This window comes from Hoplias malabaricus, chromosome 8, assembly GCF_029633855.1.
Source record: "Hoplias malabaricus isolate fHopMal1 chromosome 8, fHopMal1.hap1, whole genome shotgun sequence".
NCBI lineage: Eukaryota > Metazoa > Chordata > Actinopteri > Characiformes > Erythrinidae > Hoplias > Hoplias malabaricus.
The window spans coordinates 28,849,191-28,874,391 of record NC_089807.1 but is presented as its reverse complement, the minus strand read 5'-3'; the positions used below and the strand labels follow the sequence as shown (position 1 = coordinate 28,874,391).

General features: G+C 35.6%; 2 protein-coding genes across 5 annotated transcripts in view; one reads left to right on the top strand and one right to left on the bottom strand.

Moving 5' to 3' along the window:
* Positions 1-25,201, top strand: part of mcph1 (microcephalin 1) — a 49,377-nt gene that overhangs the window by 15,477 nt on the left and 8,699 nt on the right. For 3 of the 4 annotated variants that reach the window (XM_066679256.1, XM_066679257.1, XM_066679259.1), the window contains exons 11-13: positions 1,962-1,999; positions 2,621-2,783; positions 3,529-3,606. In XM_066679256.1, the coding sequence (XP_066535353.1) occupies positions 1,962-1,999; positions 2,621-2,783; positions 3,529-3,606 (279 nt within the window). The remainder of the gene's footprint in view (positions 1-1,961; positions 2,000-2,620; positions 2,784-3,528; positions 3,607-25,201) is intronic. The other variant, XM_066679260.1, reaches the window with a different exon arrangement.
* Positions 5,328-23,366, bottom strand: angpt2a (angiopoietin 2a). Its single transcript, XM_066679261.1, has 9 exons — positions 22,939-23,366; positions 16,278-16,433; positions 13,581-13,702; positions 12,792-13,024; positions 11,815-11,942; positions 11,332-11,433; positions 10,979-11,145; positions 9,939-10,069; positions 5,328-7,352 (listed from the first exon to the last, which is right to left on the bottom strand). Exons 1-9 carry the CDS (start codon positions 23,206-23,208, stop codon positions 7,192-7,194), a joined length of 1,470 nt encoding a protein of 489 aa, XP_066535358.1. The 5' UTR covers positions 23,209-23,366; the 3' UTR covers positions 5,328-7,191.

The following is a 25,201-nucleotide window of genomic DNA, read 5'->3' as shown; positions in this document are numbered from 1 at the left end:
ATGCTTTTTGATAATTTTGTTGATTGATTTCTTTATTGTCATGCAACATGTCTGTTTAAATTGTTTATCAACGTATAAAATGTAATAAAACTCTGATCTATAAAATATGTGCATATAGTTTTTAGGCTCCTTAGTGACCATCAGATTGAAACATACATATATATTTATAATAATCACATATTATACAATTGTGTTCACAATTGATTACTCTGTCCACTGTGGGTGCCCTTTACTGTAGCAGAACTCATTAATGAACTTAGTTCATTAGTGTCTAAACATATGAAGAGTGTCAGACATTTAGAAATCATCATCATCATAATCCTTTCTGCTTTATCCAGATTCAGGGTGGGGGTGGTAAAAGGGTAAGCAACTAAGCCCAGGCTTCTTTGTCCTCAACTGCTTCCTCCAACTTTTTCAGAGGATCCCTATGCACTCTCAGGCCAGCCGGAAGACATAATCTCTCTCATGGGTCTGCCGTGTGTAGACCACTTCACTGGCCATGCCTGGTATGTCCCCCGCAGGAGGTGACCAAGGGCAAGCATATCAGATGCCTGAACCACCACAATAGCACTGTATATTGTACATAAAATAAGTTAACAATACAAAAATAATTAAATTCCAAGATAAAGGCTTATGCAAAATTGCTCAATACAAGTATTTCTTGAAAACATAACTTCTCACATCTGATGAATTTCCTAGAGAGCAGTAATTATTAATCAGTGAAAAGGTGTCTTTTACAAACTTTTATTTTATATTCATTATAGCAGATCAAGTAATAGCAGTCACATGTCACACCTTTTTTCATGAAGCCTGTTTCCATCTTTGCAGACAGCTTCATCTTGCATAGATGTAACGGCTAGAAGGGCCTACACCTGGCTGCACGTTGTCACAATATCCAATAAAGCATATCTATAAACATGTTATGTACTACTGAGCTGTTTTTGCTTGTCGGTGTGCTGATGGACCTGAACCCCTGACTTCCTGTGGTGGGAGCAGAGAGGAAGTGGTGTGTGTGTGTATGTGTTTAACTGGCACTTGTGTGCTTGTGCGGAGGACCCGCTGTCCTGGGGCCAGAGTACAGGGGACGGATGGAGCGCTGGGACATGTTGCTGTGCTTAAACAACACTAACGGCTTTTCCCTCTTAATGGCCTTGGACTTGTGTTTCCTCTCCACTCTCCAAATATGCAGATACATCCGGCATGTGTTTCTCATGCGAGCGTGTGTTATGTCGTCAAACTTGTTTCTTACCACTGCATCCCTCATCAAAATTGCTGTGTTATTTTAGTAAGAAAGGTGTTCTTGTGGGAGAAATCTTTGCCTTGTTCACTTGTAGTGTACTATTGCACAAAAGTCAGTACCATTCATTTCCAGTGTAAATGGCTGTAAGCTACAAGCCATTACTTTTCTCAAATGTTTCTCAAACTTTAGTGCCTTAAAATGTGCCTCCTACCAAACATGGAAGATCTGATAAACCATCACTTCCACCACAGAAGTTAAAGCTTTCATTTTGGAGATGGAGAATATCAAGCCACACTCTCGCTCCAGGCTGGAAAAAAATCCACATTTCTCTCCATTCTTCCACTGTGGAATGATGGCTCGATGCTATTGATTTAAAAGGATGTGTAACTGTGCAGAAACCTCTCAGAGCTATGTCTTACCAGGTTGTTACAATTTTGCTCATTTTCTCCATTTATGTGCTGTTCTGTGACGTTAAAAATTATTTGTAAATTTGGTTGGGAAGGCTGAAAAATGTGATTAAGTGACACCTATATTCACTTTAATATTGTTTAATAACATGTTACATTTTTATGTATGGCCAAAATATTAGGCCTACATGGACAAAATGAAATATACAAAGTAGAGTTCCATGATCTCTGTGGCCACCACTTTGGGAACTCTTACTTTGTATAACCCTAATGATATCCTTTGTTTTTTTTTTTGTTTTTTTTTCTTGTTTCAGAAGAATAGGACATTAGTGATGACTAGCATGCCTACTGAGTAAGTATGTCCAGAAAACGTTGTGTTTTAAAATGCTATAAAACAAACAATTCTTGATTCATCTGTGTAGTTTTGCAGCAAATTGTTTGGCATTATTCAGGTCAATAGTAGTTGAGAAATAATTTCTGGACAATTTTGCGTTTGTTCATAGTGAGAAAAATCTTCCGGATTAGGGATTTCCCCATTCATTTTAATAAGACTCAATTTTCTCACTAAAAGTATAAACAGTTCCTCTTTCTCCTGTTTTTGAACTAAACGCACAACATCCTATACTATGCTTCAGAAATCTAAGCTATTCATTGTACGCATTTGTATGTGATTTTTTTTTTTTTTTTTAATATGATATGCTTTCCCATAGGAAATGAATCACAGGGTGTTTGACATTCTAATTTAACTGCCACAAACGGAATTGTGCATATCTCAAAGCCTAGCAACAGCCTTGTAGGATGTGAGAACAATTTTAAGCTGCGCAATCTTTCCGCGTTTCCTTCAGGAAATACAATTTTCTAGTTTAAACGTTGTTTCTGTTATGATGTTTCTTTTTCACATATAGGTATATGAATGTATAAAATGTTATTTTTGCATTGTTATCATTGTTTACATTTCTTCTTGATGTTTTAGGAAGCAGCAGACAGTGTTCCAGGTGGTCAACTGTTTAGGGGGCTTTACTGTGGTGGACACAGTGTGTGAGACTACCACACATGTGGTATCAGGAAGCCCCAGACGTACCCTCAACATTCTGCTGGGCATTGCTCGAGGCTGTTGGATTCTCTCCTTTGAATGGGTGTGTTCTTTTTCCATGACACATTGCTCTACATTACTTAACAGATACAGAACCTGTGCAGGAATGTGCAAAGAAGCCTTGTCAAATGTTTTCCTTTTTTAAGTAAAGGTAACACCACACACACTTTACAGAAAAGAGAATAAGCACAATTACCATTTATGAGTTTAAAACTTTGGGAAAATATGAAGAAGTATGTTCTTTTTAGAAAAACATATGATTTCACCAAGGGTACTTGTGCTTACAGCTCTATTCATTCCAAATATAAATGATAATGGTAATACTTCGAAGCGATAAATGTCTCATATAAATAAATGTCTAATAAAGTGTTTTTCCCAAAACCAAGGTAGCCAACAATATGCAAAAACATCATTAACATATATATTTTTAAAAATTGCAGGTTTTGATTTGCATTTATTTTGATTGTAGTATGTCACAATATGTGGCATTTGTAACAGTGGTAATGCAGCAAAATACTATGAGTAAATTAGATGTTTTAAAAGATGACAAAGTAAATGAAATACTGGTTATTATACCAGTTATACATTGGGTGTTGTGAACAGGGGTGTTCACACTTTTGCATATTTGAGTTCTGGAAATATTGGTGATGTACTCAGAAATATGCATATTTAAAAAATTATCAGACTACAAAGGACATATTCCTTTTCAACTCTGTATTACAGTATATGAAGTATTTAGTATTAATGTAGTTTTCATGACGCACCCATGCATTTTGTTTTCTTCCTAGATCTTGTGGTGTTTGGAGCACAGGCAGTGGGTTCCTGAGGAGCCTTATGAACTGTCTGATCACTTTCCTGCTGCACCGGTAGGTGTATGAAACGTTATTGATTTGCAAAATATTTCACATAAACAATGCTTTTCAAAAGTCTTTTAAAAAAGGAAAATTAAGTTATAAGGAGTGCTTCTCTTTATAACTTCACATTGGATGGTGGATCACTCTCGTGGGTGAGTGGGAGCAAACAAAGTATGCAGAGCAACAGGTGGACTACAGTCTGTAATTGTAGAACTACAAAGTGCTCGTGTATGGTCAGTGGAACTGAGAGAATAGACTGTGGAAATATTCATAATATTTTGATATGACTGTGAATCCCCCAACCCCAATTTTGTAAAGGTGCAAATGGCAAGCGATGGAGCAGTGGAGCTGTTTTCTCTTAAGTGCTGGAGCGTTGTCCTATAATTTTGGAATGAACTGGAGTGGAGATTGTAATGCAGAACTAATCATTAGTACCTGACCTCACGTCACCAGAGGACCCGATTTTTTATTTTTATTTTTTATTTTATTTATTTATTTTTTTATTTTTCTGAATGCCATCTAATCCTCAGAGCAATTCAGTATTTAGTCTCAGCCACAGATGCTCCGCCCACAAGTAGATGGAGATTTTGATACTTTCAGTGCTGAAGGTTGGCCTCACTGCCAGATGCATTCTGATTGGCTATCTGCCACTTTCTACTTGTCATGCCAATAATAGGAGACTTGTGATTGGTCACTTGCATGCCAGTCAGAATACTTTTCCTGCAGTGATAGGCAGTTCTTGGCCAATGTTATCTGGTGGAAGGTACCAGTCAGTCCCTAGAGAGTCTGGAAATGCAAGACTATTCGATATCTATAGAACACTCTTCCCAAAATTAATAATTTCTGCAGCAAAATGGGGGCAAACAATTTTAAAACCTTTGATTTCAGAAGAATTATTGAATGAACATCTGTCCACAATACAATATAATGTATTTGAATCATATATATATATTTTTTTTTTGCTAGATTGTTGCACAAATTTGCACTTCATTAAGTAAATACTGACATTTTACACTTCAGTATAACATGTTAACATACCCTTATTCTCGCATGAGTACAACATAATAATGACTATCAAAAGCAAGCCCATCTCCTGAAGTTAAAAAATAGACATGTCTTGGTGCTTAAAATGTTGAATGAAAGTTTATTGAATATTAATGAATATTTTCTTCTAGGGAGGTATTCTTGATTTTTTTTTTCTTTATAGTCAGTATCCATATAATTAACCACAAGGCAAAATGGCTCTCTCAAAGAGGCTTTTTACCTGACATGGTTTGAAAAGCCTCATACTAAAGTCTTTGTATGTGTGTGTGAAGGCTGAGTGGTTTAAAATGAGATTTGTCTGAAACGTTGACTTCCGGCATGGTGGAAAGTAAAAGGGGTGCAATAAGGTTCCTGTTTGTTTTGCCTTCACTGCACTGGGCTTTTCTGTTGGAAAGATCTGGCGTAGTGGTTTACTGCATTCCACTTATGCCAGTGTTTCTCTGTGCTCGGCAGTCATCATCAATGCCACAAAAGCCTTTGTGACAGTTGCAGTCATGGATTTTTCTTAAACTATATGACATGTACAACAAATCCTTTGATAACTGGCTAGCAAACTTTTTTGTAATTTCCACCCCTGTCCATTTTAGAGTTGAATGATTAACCAAATTTGAAAGAGCTCATGAGCTGAGCTCCTGAGCTGCAACTATGCACACAAGAAACAACAAACATATTTGATAATTGCCCTTTAATGTCCTTATTTATAATTATGAAGAAATGAAAATACAGGCAAAATCATTCACGGTAGTTATATTTTTATGTCATTTTGACATAGAATAAATTTACACCCTTTAACACAATTTTATGCATGTGTAATACAAACAAATAAATATCCCTACAATCCTCACTGACATATCCCATATACCATTCAATGTTTATTAAATGAACCTTAACTTACATGAGTCAATCACTTTTAGGACACTACAAACAAAATAATTTATTTTCTTATAAAAAAAAAAAAGCAAACTCTTCTTCATAATTTAATAGCTAACATGATCTCTATCTTCTTCCATAAAGATAGCGCAGTAAGAAATGTTCTGAGGATGCAATGTGGTGGTCCATGTATTGCACCGTCATCTTTACAGTACTGTTCAAAGTTTACTTGTAATACATTGGAAAATTTTTCATGAAGGAAACATATAAAACAGACAATTAGATGTTTTATTGAGTAATTTGGAGTAATGTGGGACTTCTGGATGATAGATCTTTGGCAGCCTAGCTGAATATTTGTTCATTTGGTCAGTCAACTGTCATCAGCTGGAGAGAAGAGCTGCTCTTTTTTTCCAGAGTATTCTAATTTTATTCTGTCCTCTAACAGGCCAGTAACTTCAAACAGTTATTAGTATGTTTTTAAATGTTTAAGGGGCTAATCACTTTTTCTTAAGATTTGTCTTCACATTACAAAACACACCTTATAATATCTCTTAATGGGCTGAATGTTTCGAAGAAACTTATTTTTAAATAGGCTGTCGCCACCAAATTTTTTGGAACATAAACTTGTTCATTTAATAACGCTAAAAAGCTGATACATCATCTTGTGCAAGTTGAATTTTGCATTAGTAAAACAATAACAACGAACAATCACTTTTATAAACACTGATCACTACATTTAGTAATTAAAATGACTTATTTCTCCTTTTAATCAAACTGAAAAACTTACATGTTAAAATCCCTGAAGCCACCAAACATTAGTGATTAGGCCTCAGTGGTATGTCAGTGGTATAATTAAATATCTTAGGTATTTTAGTCAGCTCTAGAATATAAACGTTTAGGGAATTGTAGGCATTTCATGACATATTTGGATAGTACTCCATGACCATCCATACCTTAACTATTGTTTATTTCTTCCCTAAATGAGAAGCTGGCATTATCTTTTGTGTCCTCTACAAGTTCTATATGTCAGACGAGTCTAAGTATGTTAGTTTTGGATAATCAGATATGGAAATTTCTTTATAAGTTCTAAACTTCTGATTCTAGAAAAACATTTGAATGTTTAAATATACAAGTTAACAACTGTAAACAAAATCACATTTTATTTTTATATATCTTTTCTCCTATTCTAACACGTCAACACTGATGTCAAGGACACTTCTGCATAGTTTTCATTTGACTTTAATTTTGTACCATAGTTGCCACTAACAAGCATCCTCATAGTAAGTAACTGTGTGGTATTTACAATATGTTCATAAATATATAGATACTCTTTAAAAGAAAAAAAAAAAAGAAATTCTGATTGCATGTGGAATAATGGTAATCCAATCAAGCATTCAGTCCATAAGTGCATGTCCAGTGTAAAGCAGCTAAGTGGCCTGTAACACTTAGATTTTAATGGCCTCTCGATAATGTACTAACAGTTTCTTCTTAGGCCCATTACTCTGTACATGTTTCGCACATGTGCCTACTGATTTAACATTTAGTTTAAATCTGTAGGTTTTTTCTTTCAAGTGCGTATCTAAACAAAGGCCTTGCTTGTTGCTGAACATCTGAATCAATGTTAAGCAATTTGTCCTCCAAACACATGGTTCCATTATTGGATTTACAATTTGCAGTTGTTGATTAGAAGTCTGCTGGTCTCATCATTATACTTGTTGCTCTTAATGAATAGCCCGAGCCTTTCCAGTAGTACCATTTAATACCGTTGAAGCGATTGGTGTTCTGCCCTTGCTGATAGTAAACCCCATTGAGATTGGAAGGGCCGCAGGCATCAAACCACCACCCTGTAGATATCAAACAAACATCAATCAGTCAAACCATACATATGTTTACTGGACTTTCATAAGCTTTCTTTTCTTTTCTTTTTTGTGAGTTGTGGTGCATTCAATGTTAGTACTAAAATCTAACCTTCATTGAAAGGTTGAAAATTGGAGATATCATGGCTGTCACAATCATGACATTGTTAGAATATGTTAAAAATATTTATAAAGCTACAATATAGGTGGAAATGTTTCCAACGCAATTATATTTAAGTGAACTTTAAGCAACATTTCTTAATAATATCAAAGAAAATAAACAATGAATTATTATTAGCACTATGTCAACATGTGCTGTCCTGGCATGTGTTTTGTAGGGATTCTGTATCATTTGACTATTTGACATAGGGAAAATCACATTTGGTTTCTTTAGGAAATTCCTTAAAATGCCTTATTGCTTTATCTGTATCCAAGGGATGATTAGTTAAACAAACCAACAAGCAATGGACAGACGGACTGAGAGATATCAGACTAGTTTAGCATGTACAAGTTGAGTAAAATATGTCAAATTGCTGTATGTTGAAAAAGTATTTTCAAGACATTCTACATAAATATAGCCCACAAGAGAAGGAAATAACAAATCTCCATCTAAACTACTAAATAGTCTTTAAATAATGTAACAGCAATATAAACTCTACTATACAACATCTGTCAATAACTATTTAAGGACATGTATTTCTAATTATTGCAAATGTTTATGATATATATTTAATGATGAGTTATTGTAAGAATATTTCATCAATATTTCACTTTGATACTTACAGACAACTTAGAAATACAAATCATGATACATTATAAAAAGCAGAGACAATCAAATTCTGGGCAAAATCTATGCTTCTTATGTGCTGTCATTACATACATCCAGAGAGAACATTGTTCACATAAAAAAAATCTTGAAAAGGGTGTCATATTTTCCACCTCTAAACAGTAAATACATTGGTAGCTTTTTGCTGCAGTATAATAAAACAGAAGCCATTCCATCTTTGCCTTGTTGAGCTCGGTAATTTCTGTTTAACATAACTTTCTAAAATGTACTGTTAAACAAGTTAGACCCCAGTTATGATCTCCAACTTTTCCCCAAGGTTTATTGACCCCCTTATGCCTGCTCCTGAGGTCTAGTGTTTTGCAGTGTGGTTGACAGAAAGGCTGAGGTAGCAGAAGGCCACGAACAGGAGGCAGCCACAAGACAGTTTGAGAATAACAGAGCCAAAGAGCAGAGAACCTCCACTCGAGGCTCTGTGAGTGTGCTGTTCCCAGACTATTAATGTCAGCTTTCACAAGGGCTCAATTCCCAAATGAGCTGATCAGTGATTAACTCCCAGCTAATTTTGCTGGAGAGTCATGACCCAGACACAAAAAATGCAAGGAGCCTTTCAACTTCTGTGCTGAGTTCTTTGGGGGACATGCCAAGTGCCAAAGTTCAGAACTTAAACAAACCAGTGTTTTAAATCAGTTTGGATACACCCAGGGCATTCATGAACGGAGGTGTTTAGAGTAACCTACAAGTACAAGTATTGTTACCTTTGCAAAATACTGAGTTGAATAAAATCACTTTCAAAAGTCAGCTCTAGTGGGACAACATAAGTGGCTGCTTCAAACATATTTAAGTAACATCTAGAACTGCTGTGGAAGTAAGGAAATATTTTAAAAATATTTTAATTCTTTTTATTTATTTATTTATTTATTTATTACAACTTAATGTGGCATTTGTATCTACTACAAGATGCATCATCTGCAAAATACATCATCAATGCCTTTAGTGAGCATTCTGGAATTAAAATTAAGCCACTTTTTGAAGTCACATAAAGCCACAGAGAGGCATTATGCATTCTCAGAAAAAAAGGTACGGTAGAAGTACATTATTAGTCACTAAAGGTACAATCAGTGTAAATGTACCTTTAAAGGTAAAACAGTGGTCTAGTTGGGTTCCCCAAACGTACAATACATTCCCTTCAACAATAATTTTAATATTTTATTAGAAAACTATGTAAAATAAAAGAACAATGTAAGGCCTGGAAATTAAAAACTACAATTATTATACAATTAAGTACAAATATATTCCCTGATTAAATGTACTGAATATGTAACCTTAAGGGTACCACCACATTGACAGTTTTTTCTGACAGTGTGAGTTTTTTCCCTTGAAAATGACTAAATAACATGTCATTTTGATGAACAGAGAGGAGTTTTAACGGGTTTAATTAACTTGATGGACATTTCTAATACATTTGACATCTATTAGCTTAGAAACGGAAGCCTGTGCTGTACTAATCTTCTTTTTATGATCAGTGTGTGATCAGATTCAAAGCAACATTAATGCTTTTGCAAATGTTATGTAATAAGATTTAACATAACATAGGAATTAGTACCTAAATAATAATGCTAAAAATGTTATTTAGTACAAAGACACATTTGCGTTAAGCTCTTTGAGAGGAAAGTAAAAATTTGTGGATTTGAAAATATAAAGGGAAATACAAATCCATTTATGATCATCAGTTCATAAGCTGGTAAAGACCAGAGAGGAGGAGGTATTCAAAATCAACCTGATCTTACCTCCTGAGGTCAGTTGTGAGCACTTGCAAACACATTTGTCGTTGTCTACATCCTTTGTGCTAAAATCACTTCCTGGCTGGGCAAGGCTACTGATTTTGCCTGCTGTTCCACTGTAGCCTTTAAAGCTTATCCTGTGTGATTGGAAATGCAGAAATACACAATGTCAGAAGGAAGTTCATAATTACTGTTACAGTATAGTTGGGTGTGGGGGGTGAAGTTAGCCAGGTCGTGCTGAAACAAACAAACAAAAGAATTGTTGTGCTATCTACCGGTGATTTATCTGTTAAGAATCTGATCAGATTTTGTTTTTAAGCCTGTCAGCCCCTCCAAGGTTCATTTTTGCTGGTCCTTGAAAGGATGAAAGTCATTTCCTTTGTTGCAATAAAGGAGCCAGGTGATGCATGAAATCAGCTTACAGATTCTGACTGACCAAGATATTCACCTTCTCTCTAGTTCCATCTGTTCTATGCTTTAGAACAGGAAGCTCTTGTTGTCCAGTGTGTCTATCCTTACAGTAACATTGACATAGTAAAATTTAAACAGCTCCTTGATAACAATCATTGTTGTGTTTTTGAAGGCAAGCAATAACAGTGTAGGGACAGCTCTGGGCTGTTGTTGTCCTGTGTCTGTATCTCATAGGCCATAACCATTTCCAGATGCCAAAATATTTACACTGGAATGGTGACAAGTGTGTGGCACCTCTCATGAGATTTCATGGCAGTATGATGTGGAATGAAAATGGTTATGAACAATGTGTTTTATAAAAGTGGCCTACAATACTATATATCCTAATAGAAATCTCATATCTCCAGAATACTAACTTTACAGAAGAAGGAACACTCTGTACTTAGAATTTAAGTATTAACATGGCTTTTAACAATATAATAGACAGCTGGCATTTTCAGGTTGTGTCAAAACATACAACAAAATTGGAGATATAATGTTTTGTTTAAACAGTGACAGTATACTCTCTTGTTCAACTTTTATCATGACAACCAAAGATAGTAAACAAATTTTTTTTCACATTATGAACTTCTCACCTGTACTTTTGCTCTTCATTGCTAAGGGAAAACTGGTCAAAGTGAGAGAAAGCCGAATTCCCCTCCCAGTCCATAAGCTGTATTCTGAGGCTGTATCGCTGGTCATTGGTCAACTTGGAGACGTACTCATTCCCCAACCAATATTCACCTGAAGCATCTCCAAATCCCTGTATTAAAAAAATAATAATAATAATTTTAATTATTTAATTTTAACATTTATGTTTTAAGATTTAAATAAGGTGTTGCACTTTGTAAAGCGTTTTAGTTAACGTTAGCCCTAGAATTTAATGCTTTCATTAACCGGATGCTCAAGCAAATCTTTGGTATTGACCATTGCTTAACACAAAGCTTACCATTTTGTACTCTTTCCACGTCCGATGAAAGTCAACAAGGCCATTGAATCTCTTCTGCAGTATTGTCCATCCACCTCCCTCTGTTTCCATGTCACAGTATGCCTGGAAAATGAAATCAGTTTCTGTAGCATTTTGTTTAAAATCATTTATGTACTTTCTGGCAGCCTTTTTTTCTATCTTTTAATTTAAACTCTTTTTTAGAACAGTAAGATCAGTTACAAGGCTGTTAAATTGGCAAACTTAAAATAGTTGCCATGAAAAGTAACTTAGGAGATGGCTCTGTCTGCAGAGGCATGTAGAAAACTAACTTTATCAAAGGGGCTCTAGCTTTCTTGGTATGTAGTTAAAGAAATTCCTCAAAGTCACTGGATTTTTATCTTCCATATGTTAATGCTGATCTAGTTGTCAGGGATCTTTTTTTTGTTAGTGTGCATTACAAAAGCATATAGGAATAAGTTTTTGATATAAAAATGTTTTTCATACCTTTATTTGCTCTTTTGTATCAGGTATAGTCAGTGTATAGACTCCACTTTCTTTGTTTCCTGACTTGAAGACTGCAGCACAATCTTTGTACTGTGATGGAGTGTCCTGCATCATGGCTGATTTACCAGCTAAGAACAAAGAAAGTTAATGCAGTTAATGCTTTAGAATCTGGACATATTCTTACAGTACTGTTCATTTTCCAGTGGAAATTAAGAAAATCTATTTAAAACATCATACAGTAGCCTCACCAACTAAGTATAAGATGATTTGTTTCTGTTTTTGTCCATCCACCCTTGCTTTCAGTATAGTAAATACATCTGTAGGCTTATTTAAAGTTCAGCTTTAGAACCTCCTTGGATTGGATTGCTTGGATTTTCTAATTCTCATTCTTCAAAAAATAAAACCTAATGACTCATCAGTTCATAAAACATTTCTCCACATATATTCCAATATGTGTCTAGTGGAAATTTTATTCATCAGTTGACTTCTCACAGTGTAAGTTTGGACAGAACCACACTTTTAGACCTGGTATTTGTTTTTAGATCTGAATTGAAAATTGATTTCTGTATAAAATCATATTTAAATGCTTGTTTTTCTCTATTGCTTTCAATAATCCTTTGAAAAGTCTGCTTATTTTACACTCCCCTTCCTCCTTAGAAGTGAATTATCCTGTATTTAATTATATCTGTTTATCCTTGATCTATTATAAATTAAGTAAAGAAAGGTGGTTTCTGCCTTTTGCAATATGACTGCAGGTTAAAGTGTATTCTGGCAGCGTTTACATTGTGTACTGACCATTTTATGCGGATCACTTTGGCTGTTAGATTTGACCTTTTACTCTTTTGTATCTTTTTAATCCAAATTATGCAAGCATACTCTTCCCAAACATTTGAACAGGTGGAACGGCATAATATTGTTCTGGGATTTGTTTTCCTCCCTATTCCCTTGTGTGATGGTTAGCTGATGCAGTCACTCACAGCTGGGGACAGACATGGTGTGAATGAGGCTGTTGACGGTCTCCACCAGTTCTTGTTGTTGCCGCTGCATGACAGAGTTTTCTGCTGAAGCCCGCACCAGTTGTTGCTCCAACTCCTTGATGATGCTGGTTTGCTTTTCCACCAGAAGCTTGAGCTGCTCCTTCTCCTCCTGGAGACTCAATAACTCCGCCTGTCTCTGTGTCTCCATCTCTTCCACACGCTTCTCTAGGAAGCTAGAAAAGCCAAAAGGGAGCCTGTTTAGACACCCTCATAATCCTTTTCATATTAAATCTTAAAAGGAGCTTAAGTATATTATGAAACAACCATACTAGTGGCCTGGATGTGTCAAAGATTTTGTTCTAAAGCTATTTTAATCATGTTGTTGAAACACACTGGAGCATTCACTAGTTCAAGCAGGAATTATACAGCATTTTGAATCTTCATTTGTGTGAGAATAATAAAGAAATTCTTATCACTTAAAAATATTGATTGATTGATTTGATTGCTCACTATATTGATCTCAGAGAGAAAATCAAATAAAGATGATAAACGTGAAGAATATAAAAGAGAAAAGATCATTACAGATATAAGTGTATAAGTGAGGTAGGTAATTCTGCAAGGAACTAATTGTAAACAATATGTACATTAAGAGTTTGAGATAGTAATTATCATAATTTCAGAAACTAAGTTTAATTATGTTCAGAAACTTAATTACAGAAAGACACTAATATTACAAATAATTATTGTTCCTTTAACATACATTTATTTATTTAACAAAAACAAACTCACCTATTTTTCTCATTCAGTGTGCTGATTTGATTTGTCTGCAAGAGAATCTCTTTCTCTAGCTTGTTTGTGAAGATCGAATTCTCAAGAAGCTGACGCTCAAGCCGAGTGGTTTGGTTTATAACCTAAATATGAAAAAGACATTGAGAGTTTCCCACAGAAAGTATTCCAGATAAGCCCCTAGCTTTAATTGTAACAGTCTTGAAGAGATGTGCTATTATGTGAACTATTTGGCAGAGCTCAAACTCCTGAAAGGTTATATAATTAAGGTCATGAGATCTTCTGGGATTTATTTTTGTTTTCACTTCTCATTTACTTTCATTTGGTTCAATATGACACTGTCTTGAAAGTGTTCAAGTCGTGGAAGATGCGGTACGATTGCATAAAATGTCAAGTTTTCTTAGTTGCAAAAAAATAAGCCATTATTATGTAATGAATTCTGACAATTGCACTTTTTCTACAATAATCGGTGTCAGGGTCTGCTCAAATGCTTAGTCTAATGCTCCTGAGTGTGCTGGAGTTGATAACACACACCAGTGTATGGGATAACATGATGCCCTTGCCATTCACTGGTTACACACTATGTGATGAACATTTACATAAGTCAAATTATTGTGTGCCATGTGATTTGGGACATGTGAAAGACTTTAATTGTGGGCAGGGAATGTTCACACATCGCTTGGTGTCTAAGCACAGGGTGTCCTAGCATTTGATGAGTGGAAAAAAAAGTCTGTTTTCACCACAGGAAAAAACAGGACAATCAAATTCCAATAAAGGAAAGAAACCAGGCAGGGGATGTTGGGGCTACTGTGACTGAAAGGGGGGTCTGCACACAGGCCTCATTACTGAGTTCTTAGGCAGGATTATTCTTTCTGGTTATACTGTTAAAGGAAGTGAACTCAGCAAAAAAGCCAGTGCAATTTTTATGGAGCATATGTCTGTCGAGAACCTTTGGAGAATTAGGATGAATAATTGTTTTATTTGCATACTTTTCACAAACATGAAAGTCTTGTGCATGTCTCAGATTTTACCATGAGTTCTGTAGCTCATAGACTCTTGAGGTCAAATAAATGAGCATATATTATTATGAATTAACACTGCTCATAGGTATGGTCATTAGAAATCAAGTTTGTTTTTTAAAGCAGGACTTAGTTGGCCATAAAATATAGTATATAAAAGTAAAAGAGCTAGGGAATAGATCATTTTATAGACAATCCACCCTTTTTATATTAAGTGATCAAGTAAACATGTAATTGGTTTTATACCAGGAACCTGTATCAAGCCAATATTATCAGAAATGCTAGATTATTTAACAGACTGTTAAAGTTATTACTTAAGCTCATTGCATACCCTGCTAGTACAGATTTAAAGGAATTGCACATTCATTATTTTGTTACTTTAACATGTTGATCAGTATGTCTTCAGAAACTCACTGTTTTCTACTGTACATTTAGTTTTCTACTGTGTTACATAAAATTGGTTAAGTTTACAAACCAGTAGCATATGGCTGTTTATATTAAATGTGATTTGTTGTTTGGATGGGGACATTACCTACATATTTTCTGAATAATTCCAAACACATTCTCTTATTCATTCTTACTGTGTTGTGTTAGCTGTGTATTTCTCTGTATTGGGCTGTAAAATATTCCCAGCCAGAAAACCAACTTTAACATGCCTATTATAAGTGAAGTGGATAAATTACAGACAGCTCACTGTAAAACTTAGTAGTCTTGATAGGCAAATCACGTCCTGCAACCGGCTTGAAACTAACTCATGCTCTCTCATATATTCACTCTACTTTCTCAACTCACTCATTCACATTAGACATATTTCTCCACAAGGGACTCGTTTAAGTTGTTTGAATCAGTGACACAGTGTGTCCTTGTAAAAGAAATAACAGTTCGGACTGAATTTGGAAGGACAGCTTTTAGTTCCAGTGTACCTTTGACATAGAATGATCTTCAGAAACAGTAGATTAGATTGGCTCAGTTTATACCTTTGAATGTCTTTAAAGTATCTGCCGTAAGTATTTATACTTATATTTGTACTTGTTAATGTGTATCTCTATATATGTGTATTTTATTTTTGTTTGTTGTTTTTTAGGGTGTAGTATTTCTGTTGGTGCTGCTGTCTTGGCCAGGGCTTATAAATGAGATTGTTGAACTCAATGTGACTAAAATAAAAATGCATAATTGGTATCAGTATCAGCTAATACGTGGGGTTTTACAAATTTTAAGCCTTGAATACTCTATTCATTTAATCATTCATTCAATCATAAGTATTCATTTTCTGTATACGTTTTATCCTGTTGAGTGGCATGATGTGTCCCATAAAATCACTGGACACATGGCACGAACACACCGTGGACCAGTGTGCTAGTCCATCAAACGGCATCACACACTCAAAGCTATGGACACCTTGGAATAATGAATCTGCCTACAGATGGGTGATTTTAGGTCTGTTGGGGGAGAAAAAAAAAAAAAAAAAGAAAGCAACCAGAGGAAACCCACACAGACACAGGGAGAACACACAAATATCTTCACAGACAGTGGCCTGAGGCAGGGATTGAACCCACAACCCCTGAACCCTGGATCTGTGTGACAGTAACACTAACAGTTGTGCCACTGTGCTGCCCCGTCTGGGTTTATAACATAATGAATGATACTGATACGTAAACCAAGCTTGCATGAGGACACTCACCTGAGCTTCGACGTTCGTAAGTTTCCGTGCATGTTCTACTGTTTGGTTCAGGAAGCTTGTGCCAATCTCAAGCATGGTGGCTGTGTGGTTGTGCACCGCGTCATGCTGAAATAGAGCCATGTCTTGCCTCAGGTTCTCTTGGATGTAGTTCTCCAGCTGTGGAAAGTATCAGATGCATGGTGTGTGGTCAGATGCAGTAAATCCTGGTGTGGACGTGCTGAGATGTACTGTGGCTGGTTCATGAGCTTAATGTCATCTGTTGTGGTTGTTGTGGATTTTTTTTTTCTTTTTAAATCCACCATGTCTTTGTCCTGTCTAATGCAAGTGATGCACTGCTATTGTATTTAGTTGTTAAGCTAGAATTTTGCAGATGGGGTTAGGTCACCAAAAGTTATTTAAAGACTCAACAACATATATAGAAAACACAGTCACTGTAAGACATCTGGCAAGAGCATACAAAGACAATGTTCTCATCACTGCTGTTGATTGGAGAGGTTCTGTTTTAACAGCTGGAATCACTTCCCGAAATTAATACAACAAACAGGCATTTTATATAGTGTATAGCCAGAGTTTTTTTGTTAATTTATTTATTTTTAAAAATAAGGATATTATTATGGAGTTTGACTGCCTTTGCTGCAGTAACAGTCTGCTATTCTGAGAAGGCATTACACCAGATGTTAGAACATTTGCTCTGAATATTTAATGGAATTTATCCACAAAAACAATAGGGAGTGTATTAATGTCCTATGATTATTTGCAGATTTGTTTTTTTATGATTATTACTAATACTGTTGCTCCATCCCTCCAAAGAATTGAGTTCTACTGCTTCACAGCACAGTGCTTTATACACCCATTGTCAAAACTTGGCACTGAACATATGGACAAGCTGTTGTTCAGATGCTTCAGAACATCCCATCTCATTTTATTCTTTTCATTGTAGGTTATATGAGCTGTGCATGCACCACTGAACATGTGTTTCCACAAAGGAACTATTTGAAGTACCTTAAAAATATTTTCTCACTATTCACTAATACTTAGGTGTGTCTTTTGTCTAAATGTTTGGACATTTAATGTACTTATTATAATTGTAAGAACCAAAAAAATGTAGACAAATGAAACAAGATTTCTGACAAAGTGATTTAGAAGAATATCTACTGGTCCATTACATTTGTAATTTTTGGGCAAGTGCCAATTTGTGATACAAAGGTTTCTTCTGAGAGTGATAACGCATGTCTTTGAGGGGGTTAAATTTGTAGACCCGTTCCTTTTTTGAACACTGGAGTCTGGATGTCAGTTGTTGTGTTGGCATGATTAAAGCGTAGATTTGTTTGAGCTTTAATGAGTCTTTTATGCATGCAATTTGGGCACTCATTGAAGACTGTGCCAGGTGTGTTCTGGTCCAAAGGGCTTTTAATATACTGTTGGGTAAATTCATTTTCAGAGCTCATTGGGAAGTGGTAATTGGATCTTGTCATAAAAAGGTTACAACCCCTTTCAAACCGACCCAACAGGCTAAATGTATCGTGACTTTCAGTATGCATAATAATCTCAGCTAAACAGAAATATGTACTCTTGGCAGAGACTTTGTTCCTTTTTGGCTGATGGAGATCTAATGTCCTTTGGTTTGTTGAGGCCTTTAATATAAACTTCATAAGCTGTCATGATGTGCACAGGTGGTCTTGTTATCATAAGTGTCTCAAATAGTTAACTTTGTGGTTAACCATAAATATTTCAAGTATTACTGGACAATTTTTGACTGAGATCTGACCTTCAGGGCGGAAATGGACTCCCATCTAATGTATATTATCATAGCAGCACATGATAACCGCTGTCAATTTTTTATCTTTTAGCGCATAGTAACTGGATTCTTTAAACAAATCCTGGAACCCATTGAGAGTTTTTGAATCCTCGCACTTTCAGTTGAAACACTGCACTTTTTTTGGATTCAGCTGCTTATTCTAGCAGTTTTTACACTAAAAGAAATAATCATACAGTGAATGGAAGTTCTGATTTAGTTCATTGCTGTTTAAGAAGTTTCTGAAACTCAGCTACACTCTCATGTAATTGCTTTGGAATCACATCTACGTCTGAATTTACTAAGGCTGAAACCTCACCTGTTTTTCCAATAAAAAAAACCTTATGGCATGTAAATATACTACAGTTCTAGTCTTTGTATCATATTTTATGTATAAATATATATTTTTGAACTAAAAATGACAATTTAGTCATCTTTCCTCATTAAACGCACATGCAACAACATTGCAACTTTCTGTATTAATTGTTGCAAACTCATTACAAATATTCCGTTACTTAGGAGAAAATATCATTGCTATCCAATGAAAAATATATATCTTTCAACAGGAGATGGAAAAAACCTTCTTAAATTTTAAGGGAAGTCCAGGTTAAAAGATTGTATTCCAGGTTATTTTGGAGGATTTTTATCAGTCAATCATGATTTTTTTACACAATGTGAAGGACAGTTGTTATGTTAATAATGCTGTATTAAACTAAAATACAAAAATTGAGATAAATGTTTTAATTGGACAACAACTATATATAATTTTGTATAAACTGCGTAAACAAAAGTTAAAATTGATCCATATCATCACTGTCAGAACATTTTGAAGAGAATTAGTTGGTAGTTTATGTACTGATACTATCTGTCTGTAATTTAATCCTGATTCTGTTGGTTTGATTTTGAAAGTGTAATAAGCCTGTGCTCTGTAAAAATAAAAATAAATAAATAAAAGCTTTACAACATTTATTCATATGTAACGATGCATATTACCAGAGCAGCTTAATATGTAGTTAAGCCAACAATTTCTACCACTTTACCATGTTTTCACAGTTGAGAATTTTGTTTTTATCTTTGTTTTTTGATTAATAAATTGTGTCTGTTATAATAAAAAAAGTGCTTTTTACAAGCACTGCTTAATCATAAAATGAAACATATCAAAACAAATCCACCAGGCTGCTGTTTGAATCCCAGCTGAAAGGACCATATTTAACACTTGACTAGGGCTCGTGCTCTCTTTCCTGCTCCGAGTTCCTGGACGGCAGACAGGTCAGCACTCAAACAAACAGGATGGACATGATGAGTGACAAGTTGCATCCTCAATGAAAATATTTCTAGAATGTGACGGGGGAAAAACATGAGTGGCCTTCGCTGTCTACTGTCAGCCTGGTGTTTTTTGGTGTATATATATTTTTTTATAAATGCCCTCGAAGTCCGGAAGCCAAGAGTCAAGCTACAGTATTGAAGTCAGGATATATTTAACTTGTTAATGAATGATAAATACAACAGCTTTGGCAATCAGGACTAATTTTGTTTGTCTTCCTTTCGGACTTCCTTCTGGGTTGTTTTGCGGGATGCCGGGGCGCACTTGGAGGGTGTTGCGATGTGTCATCGGAACTGCGACCAGGACGTTCCATTGATGGCCAATGATCTTATCAGTTGTTTACTCTATTTGCGCCCCTAAGGGTTCCTCGAGGAAAGGCTGTTTGTTCACTCCATTCACACGAAAGCATCAACACAATCTGACACACTCTTCTAGTGTCCAACCAGCCAAATATGCCTTGGCTGCTAATGAATCAGATATGCCAACTGTGGCATGAACTTACGGCCAGATGAGGTCCAGTGCTTTCCTCTGACCTCAACTTGCTGACCTCGAAAGTGCTGCTCAGAGGAAGAGCCTTTCCTCTGAGTTTATAGATGATGCCGGCATAGTGTCAGACCATTAAAGACAGAGAGGAAACTATGCTATAAAAACTGTTTATGTTGTTTTTGACCCGTCATGAACTTTTACATAATAGTTTGACACCAGCATTTCATACCAATATCTGAGAGACAATAATTTGGTTTCCTGGATTTAACCATAAGAAATGGAAGCCACAAACTTTTGAGCAAACCTAAAATCTTCTTCCTAAAGTCTGTGGTAATTCATCTGATTTTAACCAGTCAATCATATTTGTGATTGCAGATATGCCACTAAACTTCAGACATTCTTCAGTGGGTATAAAATTAATTGGAATGTGATTTACATTACATTAAGTTGCATTAATTTTTTGGATCATTGTTGTATTGTAAGTAACCATTCCAATGCACTGCTGTGGTTTATTAATTTAAAAGGATTTTAACTATTAATATTTTTGCCATGAGCTATCTAAAACAATGCTGCAAGAGGTTTGGTGCTCATTCTTTGAGTTTGCAAAATGTTATTTTAATCACAAGAAAGGTTTACTTTTTCCCCCTCTCTCTCTACAACAGTAGATGCAGAGAAGTATTTAGGTTCAGAGGCATAACCATCTAATATGGACCTAGCTCCAAATCTCTGCCTCTAAAGGGTTTACTTGTGCCTTCAATTGTTTTTATAAGTTGATGATAAATATCAAAGCTTGTTTATTATATTTTGGTTAATTCAAGGCTAACGAGTTCATTCAAGTGCCATTACAAGTGTATGTTTCTGTACGTTTGTCAAAAGTCTAAGATGATCATGTCTCTTGATTGAAAAATGTCTCCTGTTTATAACTTCTAAAGTAATGTGTACATTTCTAAACAGGAAATTGAGCACTATTATTAGTTAAAACTTGATTAGCACAAATGCTATATTCATTTAGAAGTACAACATGCCTGCACTTTATATAGCAATAAAGAGATATTTTTGGTTGGTATTAAACACTTTGTAAAATATCAGGCTATGACTTAAAGGAACACTAAGTAACATTCTGCTCCTGGGGCCCCCTCCTATTGTAATTCATATTTACAGCACTGTACTGAAATCAATTGGGAGGGGGGTTCCTACCCTCCTCCAAAAGTTACAAAGACCAGTTTCTGCAGTTCTGAGCCCTGAATACTAATAACAAGGGCTCTGTCCTCCCTATTACAGGTCAGTGGAGTATCACAATGATTTTGAAGCCGTAATTTTAAAGTACAGATATTATGTAGTGTTGCTTTTAATTCAAGTGCATAATATTTAGTGGCTCTTACATTTCTGTAAATACAGCATTGGCTTGAAACTTCAAACAGCAAATATAGTAAATTTTTATATATATATATATATATATATATATATATATATATATTTGAATTGTTAGTCCTGGACCTACACTTCATCCCAAATGGCATTTGATAGTGATCAGTCCAGAGAATGCAGGTCTATTGTTCCACAGCATAATTACTATCTACTTATCTACTTTAGATAGACTGGTCATGGTTGGGACTTTATGCCTCTGGGTACCTCTGTGGTATTGGGCATGCTGAATTTAAGCTCACACGCGGCTGCTCCACAGAGTCCTTCTCTAATTCTAACAGGATTTTCATTAGGAGGCTTTACTAGATATGTGTGCATCACCTGTGGATTTTAAAGTAGATAAACTGACTGAATAGAAGGAGAAATAGTTGGACATATTGTGTACCACATCTAAGGCTGTACATTTTTAGGTGTTTTTGCCCTGAACTTTGCTTCTCTGTTTCATGTGTTATAGTACTGGTAAAGTACTCCTAAACAAGTTACTCATTTTCCTACTATTCAGACTGCCCATTTTACATTATAAAATGCTTGGCATCTACATCTTCCAATTACATCACATAAGCTGCTATAACAGTTTCATATGAGCTGAAAAAAATATATATATATATATGCATTTCCTTCCTTCCTGGCATTAAGAATCCACAATGAACATCATTGGCATCCGTCCAGCATTAAGAAACGGACTGAGCTTCTGTTGTGTGACTTCTGAAACTGTGTACCCTCACTTAGCAGGTGCAACCGCTGCCAGGCCTCAGAGTTTTAACTATTTATCAGCTGATCATGAATTACTGTAGTAAACTAGCTGGATAAAACAAGTGAGAGTAGTAGACAAAAGTATCGTTGTCCAAACGAAAACATCTATGTCCAAAATAGTGACTTTATAGGAGAAGGATAAAACCTTCTTAATATTAAATGGAATTCAGTGTAAAAAAGATTTTTGTCCTTTCATGAACTTTGAAGCACAGCTTCTCCTGTGTTCAAATGTTGTAGTGAACTAATAATTTAAAAAACAGAGAGACTTTTTTTTGACATAGATTACTTACTACTTACTACTGAATACTGATACGTTGGAACAGCCAGAAAAGCATAAAAATATATCACAAATATTATGAATACAATGGCTTTAGTTGACATCTATGTCACTAAATCCAATTAATCAGGACTAGTTATCATTATATATTATATAGCTCTCATTATAATGAATCATTACTGAAGATCCACAGTATGTCCAGAAAGGGTGCTTTTTGGTGTTATTTATCACAGTAACCATAAATAATCATATTGCCCAACTCCAAGAGGGCATTTTTCAGTTACAAATACAAGCACTTATACTGATATTTACAGTATAAATAACATTTGACTAAACTTAACATAAAAAAAACATTAAAAAAAAAATAGTAATTATCTGAACATGTGATATAAATGCAATTGTCCTCATCACATGTGACCCTCTCTATGGATTATAGAACTGCATCCACCCAAGATGTTTTCATCTTGAAATCAGATATTAGATAATTATATATAATATATATATATATATATATATATATATATATATATATATATATATATATATATATATATATATATATACATATAATTATACATTATATATAATAATGAGATATTACCTTGAGCAACCACTGCGTGTTGTTCTCCATGATGCTCTCCAACTGCTCCAGTCTTTGAACAGACTGTTCGTAGTCAGCTGGCTCATCCCTCTGGGCCAGGCTGCTGTAGCTGCTGGGGGGACAGTTGTCTTGCTCCGGTAGCAGGAAGGTGTAGCTGCATGGCCCGTTCTGGATCTGATACTGTTTCTTGCCTGTTGAGAACCCTGGTCCCAGAATGAAGCAGAAGCTCAAGACCAGAGCTCGAGTGTTCAACATTTCGTTTTGAAACATTCAGCTTTTCTCTGGGCTTGAGATGTCGAAGAATTGCTGGAGTTTTGTCGTCAAGTCGGGTCGTGTCAGGGCTCCAAGGGCTTAAGTGCTTCTGTCTCTTGAACCTCTCTTGCCAGGATTGACTCCTCAAAGTACATGAGCTTCATTTATAAGTCTGTCAAAAGCAGGAGGTGGAGACAAATGCAAGCGTGTATTAATGGAGCGTCACTCAGCAGGTCCCCGGTCTCAGCTTCTGTCCCCCCACTCACTGATCTCCCACACTCTGCTGCGGTCTGAGGCTCTGTGCTCCTTTGGACAGGGAGTGAGAATAAAGCCCCTCCCATCATCCGACACCCTTCACTAAGCAGAACAGCCTGAGGAGCTTCTCAGCCAGAGCAGGACCAAGAGGGCACTAATTAAACACTTCCCGCTGGAAGCTCCTTCTGCTTCCAGAGAAAGCCCAAACAGTTGGGGTCAGTGCCGGTGGAAGAGGACAGGACAACAATAGCAGTATTTGTGTTTTTCTTCGAGACTGCCACTCCAAAAAAGCCTTTCAGGATGCAGCTGTGTTGCTCAAGCAACTTCAGCTTCAGCACTGGCCGTGTTAACCCATGATTGGATGCAACATGTGCCCCCAGCCCCATTTCCCATTTTTTGAGACCACAGATCTTAATCGTTGGCATTTTGGTAAAGCTACAATATTCATGTAGTCACACATCATTTTGATGTTTTTAAGCACCATCAACAATTAATTTCCGTTTCCCATTCTAAGAGGGCCGTCTTGAACTTCTTGCAAAAACTGAAAAGCTCTGTTTATAAAAGGAGACAACTATTTGGCTTTGATTCAAGATCCATTTATTAAGGACCTCTCATGTCATCTTAAGATTCTTCAGCTGTATTAATGCGGCAACTAAAAATATTCATGTGAAGTTCACATGGACACTATCATTATCATAACTGCTCGTTCTTTTTCTATGTTTCATACCAGCTTCTCATGTTGACCATAACTCAGCACTCTGTATTCAAGATGCTCTGATCATTAATAAACATTATGGACTATTTATGAGTGATTGAAGTGGCCAATTTAGTATATTTAAAATTGTTTTGGTGGATCTTGGCTTTCACTGTTACACTCACACTTTTTTTTCTTTTTTTTTTTCATTATTTAAAGATGTTTACTCACTAGCTCTCAGGTCTCTTTGCATGCTTGAAACCAATCTTATGTGTTTGCAAGAACCAAGTGTCTCAGTCCGGTAGGCGAGGCTCATTGTCACTGCCATGAGCAGAGAGAAAGAGCCTAGTATACCAGACTGAGACACTTGTTTTTTTTTTTATTTTATTTATTTTTTTTTTATTTTATTTATTTATTTATTTTTTTTGGGCTATTTACTGACACCAAGTAAAAAAAACTCCAAGCATTAATAAAAAGGAACGAAGATGAGGATATTGATGCTCTATATGTTGGCATATTTAGCTGGATTACTTAAGTTGGATATATCTCCAAATGTGGAAGTCTGACTGCATAAAAGTAAACAGATCAAAAGTGTTATAAAACTAAGCAACTCGAGTAACATATGAGTTTCTGTGGTAGTCCAAACAGTGAATAAAAACAGGTTAACCTTAGCCATGTACAGACAAATGTTGATTTTTTCCCTCAAACATATTGTTTCACCTGAAAAGACATGGAGCTTCTGAATTTAAACAAACCAGAGCGAACAGCGTTTCCCCACAATTATAGACGTTCCGTTTAAAGGCAAGCTGAAAGGTCTTATGTAAGTCGCTTTGGATAAAAGCGTCTGCGAAATGCGTAAATGTAAATTTAAATGAAAGGTACATTTAATGTAACATATATCCAAGTGAAAGTTGGGTGGTAATATGGGGATGACAATTTTATCCATCAAGGTTGGATTGGATGGTGAAAAGCCAGTGTTTCAAAATTGTTTGACTAATTGTCCTGAACTGATTTGTACTCTTTCTTTAAACGAATCATCAGGTTCAGTTTCATTGTTTCTAT